Here is a 14,171-nt window from a genome sequence, read left to right on the forward strand (position 1 = left end):
TTGTCCACACTTTACACAATTCACTGTTCCACTATTGCCCAGTCAGAACTCTCATGCTATTTTATAGAATGGGGCTGATCTTGAATAATGAATCACAAGTAAAAGACGATTAGATTTATAACTACATTTATTATAATTTTGCCTATATGCATGTGTCTTTCTGTTTCTTTTGACTAAAAACATATGCATGTATGTAAAACATACACACAAAGTAAAATGATTACTACAGTTAAGCAAGTTAACATACAATTTCCTCACATAGTTAAGTTTTTCTGTATGGGTGATAAAATCACCTGAAATCTAATTGCTTAGTAAATTTCCAATATACAATACAGTATATTCACTCTGGTTTTCATTCTGTATGTTAGATCTCCAGAATTTTTCATCCCTCTTAAGTTAAACTTATCATTTTTTGACCAATTTCTTCCCTTCCTCCTTCCCTAACCCTTGGAAGCCACCACTTTACCCTCTGTTTCTATGTATTTAAAAGAACCAGGTACTAAATAATTCACTTATTTGTATTATTTATTGTCTACTTCACCTCACAGGGGAATGTAAACTCTATAAAGCAAAGATCTGTTTTGCTTTTTACTGTTTTTTCCCCTACCAATAATAGTGTGTGGTCAATGTTAGACACTGAATAAATATTTATTGAATTACTTTGTTAATACTTTTAGCATAGTGCCTGGTATATATTCTTAGATGTTACATTTTTATTATAGTAAACTAAAGTTGCAGACATTAAATTTCCATGACTTTTTTTTTAAATGAGAAGTGTATTTTAGGTGTAAAATAGTTTATTTTGCAAAATAAGTTTCACTTTAGAAACAATTTGGATTTCTAAGATCAATATCACCTCTGAATACCTGTTTATCTTCCTACCAAGGTTTGTTCCTTTCAATTACTTTCTTCATGCATTTTTATTTCTATGTTTATAGAATTAAGTAACTATTTTGCCAGTACTGAAATTTATTGTTCAATAAAACAATTTAAACAACAGCTAATAGCAGTGTATAACTTTTTTTCAAGGTTTTTGTCATCATATATGTCATAAATAAATAAGAGCTATAATTATTAAATTAATTAATAATATCTTGGGCATGTACTTAAAACAATATGGCAACACGAGGTTGAAGCTCTGTACATATGTGATTCAGAACAGAAGGATGAGCTGAGTAGACATTAACATAAACACAGGGATGCACCAACATGGGCAGGTTGACATCATAAATCCAGAAGATACATACAGAATGAAAAGGAACTGGGAAAATGTGGTATCAGGGAAGTCAATTAAAGGTAAACATTTGTGTAGGATGCAATGGCTAACCGTTGTCAAGTACTTCAGAGTAGAGAGTACTACAGAAAATGATTAAATAGAAAATGTTGTGATATAATTCATGATTAAAACCATAGAAAAATAAAATGATTGAAATTAAATCTTCAGAATCAAGTGTGTAAGAGTAGCAACAAAAGACTGTGCAATACTTTGGAAGACAAAAGCATTCATATAACACATTTTCTACACCTTTCTCAAAGAAAGAAGGAATAGAATAATGAAAATAATACACCTCATATTTTAATGTATATAACCAGAGCTGGCACAAGAATCTCCAATTAGTGGTTTCTTCCACAGGCAAGTGGATAGAATACTGAAATTTCTTTTAGAGTTAAAAATATGAGATCTAGAATGCATCTAAACCAACAAAATTACTATACTTTAAAAAAGACTTTTAAAATGTAAAAATTCTAGAGGTCCTTTTTCTTTAAGATAAAACTTAAAAAGAATAAAACTGATATCAAGTGAACCTAAAATATATAGCATTTTATATGACTCTCATTATTTTTAATTAATATCATTTACTTAAAGCTGTCTAATAAATCTTAGATAAAGAAAGGAAATTTAGAATTAGGTATTGCTATCCTCAGCAATATGGCATTATTTCATTTTCATCTATTTTTTTACTCTGATAAAATGAAAAGATTTTAATAGTTTTGTTAAATAAAGGCATTTAAAATACAACAAGTATTTTACAGATAATTACAAAATGAATCATAAGTGGGTGCAAATTGAGTAATTTGATTAATTTCTACATTGACCTTTACAAAAGTATTTGTCTAACATTTCTTAGTTGTTATATTTTCATTATAGCAAACTGAAGTTCCAGCCATTAAATTTTCATCTTGTTTAAAAAAAAAGTGCATTACGGATATAAAATAGTTTGTTTTCTAGAATAAGTTTCATTATAGAAACAATTTGGATTTTGAAAATGAGTGTTGTCTTGGAATATCTTCTCTTCTTAGCAAGGATTTTCTTTTTGGAGTTACCCTTCTCATGCATTTTTCATTTCTATATTTATTAAATTAAATAATTATTTTGCAGGTAGTTAAATTATTGTTCAATAAATTAAAAAAAACATAGTTAATGGCAGACCCTAATTTTTTTCAAGGTTTGTGTCATCATTTTAAGTAGCCTCTGGTCTGAGAGAACTCAACACTGCAGATATATAACATGCATCCCCAGCAAAATTGCCCATAAGAATAACTTCATTATTCTGGGAAGCTAGATCTATAAAATATGTAAAATGTAGAAGTGTTCTGCCTATACAATTTCTGGTAAGTACAGTATGACTAAGTGATAAAACCTGAGTCAGCTTCAGTCCCAGCATACCTTACTACAAAGTGGATTGTGACATGAAGGAAAAAGGAAATACATTGAGTAAAGGTGTTCTGCTCCAAAGTAATGATGTTCTGCCTTGACTAATAAAAATTAGCTCCAAAGCACTTAATGGTGCAATGTACCAATTATTCCTAGTATCCCCAAGTTAGAGCAGAATGGTAAGGACTCACCAGGACCACTGGACAGATTGTTGTGGGTGGTAAAATATGGTCCTTCAAAGGTCCACAGTCACATTCAGGTTTTAGATGAGAAGCACATTTATTATGCAGCTAGAAAAATAGAAAGGAGGGTAATATCAAATTCTACATGACAACAGCAAACATAGGGCAGATTACATTTCAATTGAGGTACAGCAAATATATTAAAAATACATTAAAATAATTACCAAAGCAAATAAACAGGATCATAAAGAGATTTGCATTACACTTGCCCCCATATATCTACCTTAAATAAGCTGTTAAGAAACTTTCATGACACAGACTGTGTATTTTCTAGTTCTCAGAATCTTTTATATTAAAAACATGTTTTAAGTTTTACACCAAAGAAGACTGATTTCTTTGACAAACACAAGTTATAGTCTTTCCCTTTCTCTGCATATCTGTGAGCAAAATCTTGAAACCACTGTGTACGGTGGATGCTTTTTCTTTCTCTCTCTCTCTCTCTCTCTCTCTCTCTCTCTCTCTCTTTTTGACCCTCCTGTTTTCTCAAAGTCATTCCAAAGTGCACAGCTCAGTATGGGGCATAATTGATCCCATCATTAGTTTTAACTTTGTAATTCAATATGTAAATGTAACCAGAGATTCATCTCAGTAGGAGCAGGATATAAATAAAAGAAGATGATTATGATTATAAAAATTTATCTTTACATTGTATTTATAAGCTCAATATTATAGCATATACTCATATAATGTACTATTTATTTTACAATATCTATCAACCCAAAGTTATATTTTTATCAACCTGATCGTAAGTTTAAATTAACATGTTATAACACAGTGTATTCAATAGTAATGTTTTTTAAATCAAGATGGTATTTTTTATTGGAATCACACAGATTTGAGAAAATAATACTTGCTTAAAGGCAAGTAAGGATTTCTTCTTCCACAATTTTATATCAATTTAATATGAAATATTCATAATTTAGAAAAATTATACATTTTAATATGATAATATGTCGTATTTAAAAAAAGAGCTACAGCGTTTTTCAGTTTTGAATTGAAGACCATCCATTTATGCTTTGGCTGTATTAACTTACCTTTGGAAGCAGTTAATTAGCAAATACGGAAGGAGATATATGAGTGCTAATTTATTGTTGGTGATAGAACTGTATTGAAGGGGTATTTTCATGGTCCAAGAATCTGGAATGTTCGTCCTACTAACTCCCTGACTCAGGGTTCAGGATGTACTAAACTTAGTGCATATTAGGCTCTAGTACATGGAATGTACTATCTTTACACATACATCCATAATTACCAGCTCTGCTTCACAGTGACATATAAACTTCTCTATACAAAAAGAGTTTAATTTTTATATTAGGGTCTCCTAATCCTTGACAAGAGGTGTTAAAGGTAAAGCCAATGAATACTTATACATAATAGAACTAAATAAACTCAAGAGTCCAGGCACAGAAGTGCACACCTGTAATCCCCGTGCCTTGGGAGGTTGAGGCAGTAGGATCAAAAGTTCAAGACCAGCCTCACCAACTTAGTGAGGCAATAAGCAACTTTGTGAGAAACTTCCTCAAAATAAAAAATTAAAAGGACTCAGAATGTGGCTCAGTGGTTCAGTTCCCCTGGGTTCAATCCCCAATACCAAAAAATAATAATAATAATAATTCATATGGGAGGTATAATATTTTTTTAAAAGAACTAAATAAACTAGCACTCTGAATGGACAAATGAAAATCCATAATGTCCTCAAAAAGAAGAAGAGTTTAAAATATATTTTTAAACCTGGATGCAGTGGTACTCACTTATTATTCCAGATACTTGGGAAGCAAAGGTAAAAGAATCTCAAATATGTGAGCCACAGCAATTTAGTGAGATACTGTCTCAAAATAAAAATAAAGAGGGCTGAAGATATAGCTTTGTGGCAGAGTGCCCCATTACTACTAGTACACACACACACACAAACACACACAAATACATATATATTTGTGGGATGAATGGGTACCTCAATAAAGATATGTCAAAATCCTAAACTATAGTAAATGTGAATATGAACATTTTTGTATACAGGGCCTGTGTAGCTATATATAAGTTAAGATATAGCCATATTAGTTTGGGCCCTAATCCTATGACTGTTATCCTTATAAGAAAAGGGAAATCTAAACAGAAAAATACAGGTACAGTGGGGAAATAGCCATGTGATAACAGAAGTCAAAATTTGAGTGATTCAGTTAAATGGCAAGGAATGCCAAGAATTTCTGGCAATTACCAGAATTTAGAAAAGGCCAAAGGATTCTTCCCTAAGACTTTCTTTTATTTTGGACTTTTAGCTTCCAGAACTGCGGGTGAATAAGTTTGCAGATTTTTAGAAAATTATTACTGTTGGTTCTTTTTAGTTATACATGATATTAGTATTTAATCTGACATGATTATGAAAGCATGTAATATAATTTGTTCTAATTCAGTTCCCAGTACTTCTTCCTCTCCCCTCCTTCTCCCCCGCTGTACCCTTCCCTCTACTCCATAGGTTTTCCTGCTATTTGTTATAAGAACTGTAGGATACTAGTACATCAAGCACTATAAAATGTAAACTAAAACCAAAGGCAGACTATGTATCTTAAGGCTGTTCTGTAACATAGTTGTCACAGAGAAAAAAACAAAACAAAAACTTTAGTACCTTGATCTTGCACAATCCTTTTAAAATGAAAAATACAGCCAGGCATGGTGACACAGGCCTATAATCCCAGTGCCTCCAGAGGCTGAGGCAGAAGGATTGCAAGTTGAAATCTAGCCTCAGCAACTTAGCAAGGCTATAAGCAACTTTGTGAAACCCTGTCTTAAAAAAATAAAGAAGGCTGGGGATGTGGCTCAGTGGTTAAGCACATCTGGAATTAATCCCTGGTACTAAAATAAGTAAAATAAAATGGAGAATGCAGATTCTAAGAAACTTCTACACATAGCAAAATCTGAAATGAAAATCCCCTTTGCATAGTTTGAGAAAATATTGAATTTTTTATTCATATCCACACTGTAAAGATATCCTGGTGAAGCAAAAGGGTAGGTACTTTGAGGCTCATGCAAGCCCTGTCAATAGATGCAGTCAAGAGGACTCTATTAACTAAGAATATTCAGGAGTACTTTATGCTTTTATATAGAGAGGAATGTGTTAGCTGGTGAGTATATTTAGATGGTCCTCAACATCATGATATTAGAACATAATGCTGAGAGCATTAGGTTAGAACAAGTTTGCATACAGGTCTAATTTAAGTACCATATTGCTCAGATACATACTTGATGACAAAATATAAAATGTGAAAGCCAGTAAGAAAATGCATACATCCTATGATTATTTATCCAACTGAAAGTTGAACATGAGTTTTGCTCAGAACATAAAGCTGCTCTTAAAAATAAAGCCTGGGGCTGGGATTGTGGCTCAGCAGTAGAGCGCTCGCCAAGCACATGCGAGGCCCTGAGTTCAATCCTCAGCACCACATAAAATAAATAAATAAATAAATAAATAAAGATATTGTGTCCAACTACAACTAAAAAATAAATATTTAAAAAAAATTAAAAAATAAAGCCTATCAAAAGAAAGCAAATATCAACAAAATAAAAATTGGTAATTGAATTCAAAGTACAAAATATTTTTTTTAGGTTACTGGTAATATTCTTTTTGGTCAAGTGCTTCTGAGGTGGAGTATTCATTTGTGGAAAGTCATTGATCTCTACCCTTAGAATAAGAACAATTTACTGTGTATATGTCATTTTTCAATGAAAAATTCAAAAGAAAAAAAATGGACATTGTCAAAGATAACAAGTTGCTTAAATTTGGGCCATGGTTTCAATGTATTCTTCAAAAGTTCACAAGTTGGAAACTAAACCCCAAATCCCTACATTGATAGTAGTTGAAGGTCAGGCCTTTGGGAGGTTACTAGGGTTAGATAAGACATGAGGGTAGGTCCTCCATAATTAAATTAGTGACCTTATAAGAAGTAGAAGAGAAACCCAAGCTTGAACACTTCCTCTGCCATATAATACCTTCTGCCATGTTATGACACAACAAGGCCTTCACCAGATGTGTCCCCTTGACCTTGGACATCTTCCTTCCAAACTGTAAAAAATAATTGCCTTTTTAAAGAATAAATCATTCAACCTGTGATGTTGTGTTATAGCAAAATAAAACAGGCTAAGACATTTTGTTACTATGTCATTTCATGAATAAGAATATAAGAAAAAGACATAACTGAGTCCTTGTCAGTATCAATAAGAAAGTAAAGATCGATAAATAGCCTTAAAGGTAGCCCAGACCCCAAATCAGTAAAATCCAGGACACAAAGGGCCTCATCAAGAATGGAAATAAACAAAGCATTGGAAAATACTGCCTCTTGAATAAAATAACCAGTGAGGCACCAAAGACAAGGAATTATGTCCTGTTTTAAAATTAAAAAAAAAAAAAACGTTATTCATGGTTATTTCTGTGCTCTTTTTTAGGTAAGATATAGAATTCTTGGATCATTACTTTTATATATAAGAAATCCCCCCCCCCTTTATTTATTTTTTTTAAGAAAATTTAGCCCCATATCTAGAAAGTCATAAAATATGAGCCATGTCTTCCTGGAAGTGAAATAAACCCTTAGAAATAATTTCAGGGTTTATGACAGCTCCTACTAGCACCTAATTCAGAGCCAGATCTATGTGTATTAAAAAATCTGTCTCAAAATTAGAAGAAAAATGAAGTGTGTATATGTGTGTATGTGTTTATAGGGTAAAGTTGAGAAAACAGTGAATGTATTGGCAAGAGAAGAAGGTGGTAGAATTGAAGAAGTCAAATTGAGAAAAAAAAATAGAATATAAATGGTCACAGAAATGTTGATGTCACACAAAGAAGGGAAAAAAAATTACTCTTCTAAAGGAAAGAGTCAGTGGTCTAATTTGAGGGAACATATTTATTAGTTGCTACAATCCATTGGCCCTAATATTTTGCATGTTCAGGATGCATACTTAATGCTGGTATTTACTAAAGATAAAGCATATGGTTATGGAAACTTTTAAGTATTATAGTTAGGAGTTTCATATTGTAATTAAAAGAGTATCATTATATAATACCACAAGTTAGTAATCCATACTTATAAAATAGACATTCTTTTGTTAAACCAAACAAGATGTATGAAAATCCCATCCTGGTGAGTCCTGACTAACCAGGAATTGTTCATCTGGATGGTAAACAATTCACAACATATTCTAAATAGAATGTCAAAGAAACCCTCTTCATGGGAGTGAACAGGTATAAGCAGTGGGTTCTTAATGATGGCAGGATGTGAGTAAGAGAGAGGAGAGAGAACCACAGTAAATATTTTGCCTGGCTCAAAGGATCAAAAAAGAAAGCATGGAAGACAAGTTGCCTACACAGTGGAAGAGTTTTCCACTGTTCTTATTTAGGTTTTTCCTGCTTTTGTTTTCTAAGTGGTTAGATTTTCAAAAGGATATAAAATATCATTCTAAGAGCTTACCTAGATACATACAAGATGGCAAACCAGTATAATGCACCATCAAGATACCACAAATACTGACTGAAAAACAGTGTGAAAATGGATTTTTTCTTTAAATATTTTAATGCATTTCAAATGTATTTTTAATACTTGCCTATTTGATGCAGATTTGACTGTCACAGGATATTTGAAAACAAAAGTTAAATAGGGCGTGCATTTGGAATTCAGTATTTATCAACAAGAAGAAAACTGTATGAGTTATTCAAGTGAACTTCACAAGGCCTTCTTCTAAACTCAATGCTCCATCATGAATTTTATGTAATTAGGAAACAATATGTGACATTGACCCACCCCTGAAACAAGAGTGTAGTCTAGAAGTGTAGACAGTATTAGTAAGCAGACATGATACTACTGAGAACAATTCAGTCTTTTTTTTTTTGGGGGGGGAGCGTAAAAAGTATTCAGAAAAAGGAAATATTAGTATCAAAGAAAATTCCAAAGAAGATATGGAAGTTAACTTGGTTCCTGAGGTGTAGTAAGAATATAAAACAAGTGCATTCAAGGGAATTGGATGCATGAAATAACAGGCACAGGGAAAACAGTCTTCCCAGGGGACTGCCAACCAGACATACACAGCTAAAGCAGAGGGAGAGAATGAGGAAGGAAAATATACGGATATGTGCTTAGGTCTCAGTCTGAGTTTTGAGGAAGTGAAAACCAACTTGAGGTAGGGGGTGTTGAGGGCTGCATTTATCATCACAGGATTATTATAGGTTGCTAAAGAAGGCATATGATAACAAATTGGTATTTTGGGAAGATCTTTCAGGAGGTCGTATGCAGGCTGTATTATAGGAAAAGTACCTTCTGTCAGGGAGGTAAGCCAGAAGATTCTGACTCTAATCTAGTCAAGAGGTGCTAAGAGCTTGCACTAGGGTTGTGAATGTAGAGACAAAAACTCAGCTCTGGAAGAGATATTTTAAGGAGGAAATGTCAGGACTTCGTGGTAGGTTGTATAAATGGATAAAAGAGAAAGAGTAAAATAAATTGACTTGAAACTCTATCTTCAAAGACTAGAAGTGTGAGGACAAAATCATCTAATCTGTCTGATAGAAAGCTGTAATAGCAACTCATTGTGAATATAGATCAATCAAGTTGGCTTAAAATTAAGTGAAATTCAAGTCCACATGATTTTGGATGCTTTTAGTATATGCAGGTGCTTTTGTGACTTAGACCAGATCATTAGAGATCGTTCCAGAAGTAAGAAAGAAAGGGCATGATCTCTCTTCTTGAGGTACTCTGGGGACCCCAGCATTGATTTGGGGAACCCATGTGGCACTTTACCTCTCACCAAGGTGTTACTTGCTGAAGAAGGTTCTTTTTTAAACATTTCTACACTTACAGTGACAACTTTAATTCTTAAGATAACTTATACTATGATATAGACATCATTAAGTACATTTTACAAATTAGAAAATTGGCCAAAACTTGTTATATACATGACCCCAAATGGTACAGCTTGTAACTAACAGATGTGATCTTAAGGATCTGGTTGGCCTGACTTATGATACCAAGTCATTTCCAGAAGTCATATATAAAGGGAAGTACTGGTTTTTGGGGGAAAAAAATGAAGCCAAGTTTTATTCTCTTGGTTTCTTTCTGCAGTAGATTACTTATGGAATCCATTCTAATAGGCCTTCCAAAAACACTGACAGTGCCCTATCCCATCACTCTCAGAATAATGTACAGTAGCTCTTTGTAATTAATAGCACTTTCTGGAAAGTGGGAGGACAAAATAAAGTAGATGATTTTAGAATCAAATCTGTAGTAGTAGGTAATGTTTGGTCAAGGCAAATCAATTTTATCCTAAAATTTTTATATTATGGCTTATGAAAAAAAGTCTAAATAGTAATTACATAAATATTCAGAAGTAAATATATTCTATTATCAGGGAGGCACAAAATTATTAATTTAATAAATATATCCCTATAACTACTTAAAACTCTTGAAGTAAGTTAGGAATCTAGCTCAGTTGGTAGAGTGCTTGCCTTGCACACAAAGCCCTGGGTTCAATCTAGCACCACCAAAAAATAAATAAATAAATAAATTAAATAACAACTCTTGAGGTACAGAAAGCCTGAAGTTACTTTTAAAAAAAGGCTATATATTCTTCCAGACATACAATAACATATTATTTTAATTTTGCAAGCTCCTTTCATGAGGAAAACAACTGGGACCACAGGGTCTTTGGAGCTCAAGACTCAACAAATAAGGCTGAGGTTGGCCAGAAGCTCAGCTCCTAGGAGAGTTTTGCAAAAGGAGAACTGTTTTTTTCTTTTTCTTTTTCTTGACTCTGCCTTAACCCTATAAAACTCCCTTTATAGCCTTATTTCCTGAATAAAACTCAGAGATTTTAATTGATTTAGACCTCAAGGATTTAAAGACATTTACAGTTCATGTTGTATTCTGCTACATTCAAAAATAAAATCATCTTCAAAAAATTTGTTGATCTCCAGTATAAGAATCAAATATTAGGGACATATTGTCTGAGCTGATTTGGGACATGAAATTTCTACATTTTTAAAGGTACGGTTTGTTCAGAGTAATACCCTTTCTTATAAAAAAAGGAAGTGCTTCATATCCTATAAGGCAAAAGCCAGGGTCAAGACCAAAGCTCAACTGGTCTTGGTCAAGTGCTTGGTCATCAGTAGGTGGTAGTGCTAGAGTTAGATTCCAGAGTCAGTGATAAGAGAAACCATTAAAACATAGAAAGTAGAGGAGAAAAACAAGTTGCAATGTAAACAAGGACAGAAAGAATTTTAAGATGCTTTGAGTACCAATTAGAGGCTTTTTTGAGCCCATAGATCCTATGATTAAAATAAAGTTACAATATATGTCACACACATACCAAAAATAAAATAAAATAAAATAAAATAAAACCTTTAAAAAATGTTGTGAGGTGAAATTAAGAATTGAGTTCTACCCAATCCTTTTCCTATTCTCATTGCTTACCATGGGCCATGTCCTCTGATTGCCTTTTTTGGGAACCTCTAGAGTTCTAAGGACACAATCTGAAAACCATAAGATAGTATCATCTCTAAGGCTGTTACTCAGTTCTAAAGTTCTGGATTCTATGAGGGCAAAAGCAGGAAATGCTTAATTAAATCAGTCCTCACTCAAATTTTTCACAATAATTTCAAGATGACAAAAATATTAAAAGACAAATTGATGACTGCCAAATGGCTTAGTGTCATTTGCAAGAAGAAAGAGATTCATATTTTACAAAGTGTAGGCCTTCTCTCCCTTTGGAAGTGAGATGAACTAAGAAGCTTCTGTGATTTTATGCTGATTGACTTAAATACTCTAGAAGGTCTTCCAGACATCTGACAGTATGGGATACAGAGTTTTCAATATGAGTGACCACGGGATTTGTCTGCTAATGTTACTCACTGTGATCTGACACCAAACACAATGCAGTCCTGTCAGTCCCTGGTAACATTTAACTGTTTTGTGGCACTTATCACATTTAGTTGGACAGTTGCCTTCAACCCAGTAATGGTGCATGACCTACAACAGAAAAACAGTATTTTGGTAAGAGAAGGATCCATAATTGCCACCCACAAAAAGCAAGCATGGTCACAAACTTACATCAGTGTTCTTTTTGGACTTCACATAGGTCTTGATACAAGAGGGAGGTGCTCTAGCCACGCATCGCTCATGAACTGTGTACTTGCAGACTGAAAGGAAACAGGTACACAAATTCAGAGCTAATCCTGGTCCTGATTGCAATTTTATAGGAAAGAATGACATTAACAGGACCTCATTTCATATCCACTGCTCCCTAATCAATCCAATCAGCCACATCCAGGAAAAGCCCAAGTCGACTGTTTTTACCATGGAATACAAAAGGCCAATTAGTACAGGAAATATTATGCATGTGAAAAACCAAGACTCCTCTATCATGGCATAGCAGGAAATGCTTAATTAAATCAGTCCTCACTCAAATTTTTCACAATAATTTCCAGATGACAAAAATATTAAAGACAAATTGATGACTGCCAAATGGCTTGGTGTCATTTGCTAGAAGGAAGAGATCCATATTTTACAAAGTATAGGCATGAGAGCAGCTGGTGAGCATGGGAAAAAAAGCCGATGAGTTTATGCTATTTTGTCTATTGATTTATCTAAACCTTAAATGGCTGATTAGTCTATTTCTAGAGACTAGATTTCATCATGCATGCCAGGCTTTCAGTCAGTACAAGATCATTCGTCACTTGACATCATGGCATTGCCTGTCCAAAAAAAAGAAAAAAAAAATATCTTTGCTCAGCAGCATATGGTATGATATATATGTAAGCAAAAACTGATGCTCATTTTTACACATGTATATATACACATATGTAATCAAATATATATATGTGTATGCACATAATATGTCATAAAATTAACACACTTTTTAGCATTTTACATATTTTTGTGCTTTGACTGTGAATATAATTAGGGTCATAAAAGTGGCTCTCTAAAAATAATGCTGGTTCCAAGTTAAGAGCTCCAAATGCATACACAAATAGAATAAAACAATCTTAATGATATTCAGTTAGTCCTCTCCATAAAAATGAAAGCACCTAAAGATTTCCTGAAATATGAATAAAAACCATTAAATCCACATAATTTATATATATATATAAGAAAACTCTTCTAAACTGTTAATATCTGTGATTTTGGGGGCAACACTGAGGAAGAAAACATACTTTTAAAATTTTACTACAAGTAATCATGCCAAGATTCTTGATTTCACTCTACTAGTCAGTTAAAAAAAAAAAGAAAAAAAAGTTGTGAACAAAATTCTCACATTTATATAACACCACTCACCTTACTTGAGAGTCATTTTGTTGCATGTCCTCCTATCAATAGAATTTATCATAAAATATTATTCTCCTTAAAAAAATCATAGGACTTTAAAAGCAAAGCATTTTCTTTGTGTTTGCAGAATGTTCCAGAGTAAAGAACGTTTCAAATGTGGCCACCAGAAACTGTCTTCAGAGATAAAGGCAAGTTTCATGGAACTTCATTATAGTCCTTTAACACTTAGGATACCCTATGTTACCCTAAAAATGATTTGGTGTCAAAAAATATATCTGGTGCAAAATACATTTCCAAACTTATTTCTAAACAAGCTGCTAGCTAAAAAAAAAAAAAAAAAGAGGGGGGAGGAAAGAATAGGAAAACAAAAAGAAAGAAAATAACAACAAATCTGAAAACAATATATTGTATGCTAGCCAGATAAAAACTTAACTGTGCAAAAGTGGGAAAGTGGGGTATATATAATAAGCTTGATAGTTTCAGTAACTTTTTACATAGCAGAAAAAAGTGTGGATAGACATATTGCAGGATTAATGAAGAATGCTAGCCCTCAATGAAGAGGAAATGATATGTGTTGTACTTTAGTAGGAATGTCAGAGAATACAAAATATTCTCAGATAGATATGCTATAGAATTAAAAATACTTAGGTAATTTTTTAAGTTAACTCCTTCATACTCTATTAGAGAAATTCTAAGTGGCAGTAATGAATTAATAGAATAAAAAAATAATTGCAAATACAAGTGAACTGAAGTTAGAAAAATGGACACACTTACAAACTTGCAACCACATCTGAAGATTTTCTTTATGAGAACATTAAAAATAACACACTTGAGGTGTTAAACTTAATTTGAATACCAAACTACTTTTAATCAGTTATTTTTTAAAGACCTGATGGAATTACACTATTATAAGAAGTCTGTGTGAATAAATTGCCAAAGTTAGGGAGATAAAAATAAATAAATAAATAACACGTAAAC

At 32.8% G+C, this 14,171-nt stretch overlaps 1 protein-coding gene across 6 annotated transcripts in view; it reads right to left on the reverse strand.

The window, feature by feature from the left end:
* Nucleotides 1-14,171, reverse strand: part of Dgkb (diacylglycerol kinase beta) — a 580,628-nt gene that overhangs the window by 449,166 nt on the left and 117,291 nt on the right. For all 6 annotated transcript variants that reach the window (XM_077796729.1, XM_026408351.2, XM_026408343.2 and 3 more), the window contains 3 exons: nt 11,979-12,067; nt 11,781-11,897; nt 2,848-2,946 (listed from right to left, as the gene is read on the reverse strand). In XM_077796729.1, coding sequence (XP_077652855.1) covers nt 2,848-2,946; nt 11,781-11,897; nt 11,979-12,067 — 305 coding nt within the window. The remainder of the gene's footprint in view (nt 1-2,847; nt 2,947-11,780; nt 11,898-11,978; nt 12,068-14,171) is intronic.

Source organism: Urocitellus parryii, chromosome 3 (genome assembly GCF_045843805.1).
Source record: "Urocitellus parryii isolate mUroPar1 chromosome 3, mUroPar1.hap1, whole genome shotgun sequence".
NCBI classification, from domain to species: domain Eukaryota; kingdom Metazoa; phylum Chordata; class Mammalia; order Rodentia; family Sciuridae; genus Urocitellus; species Urocitellus parryii.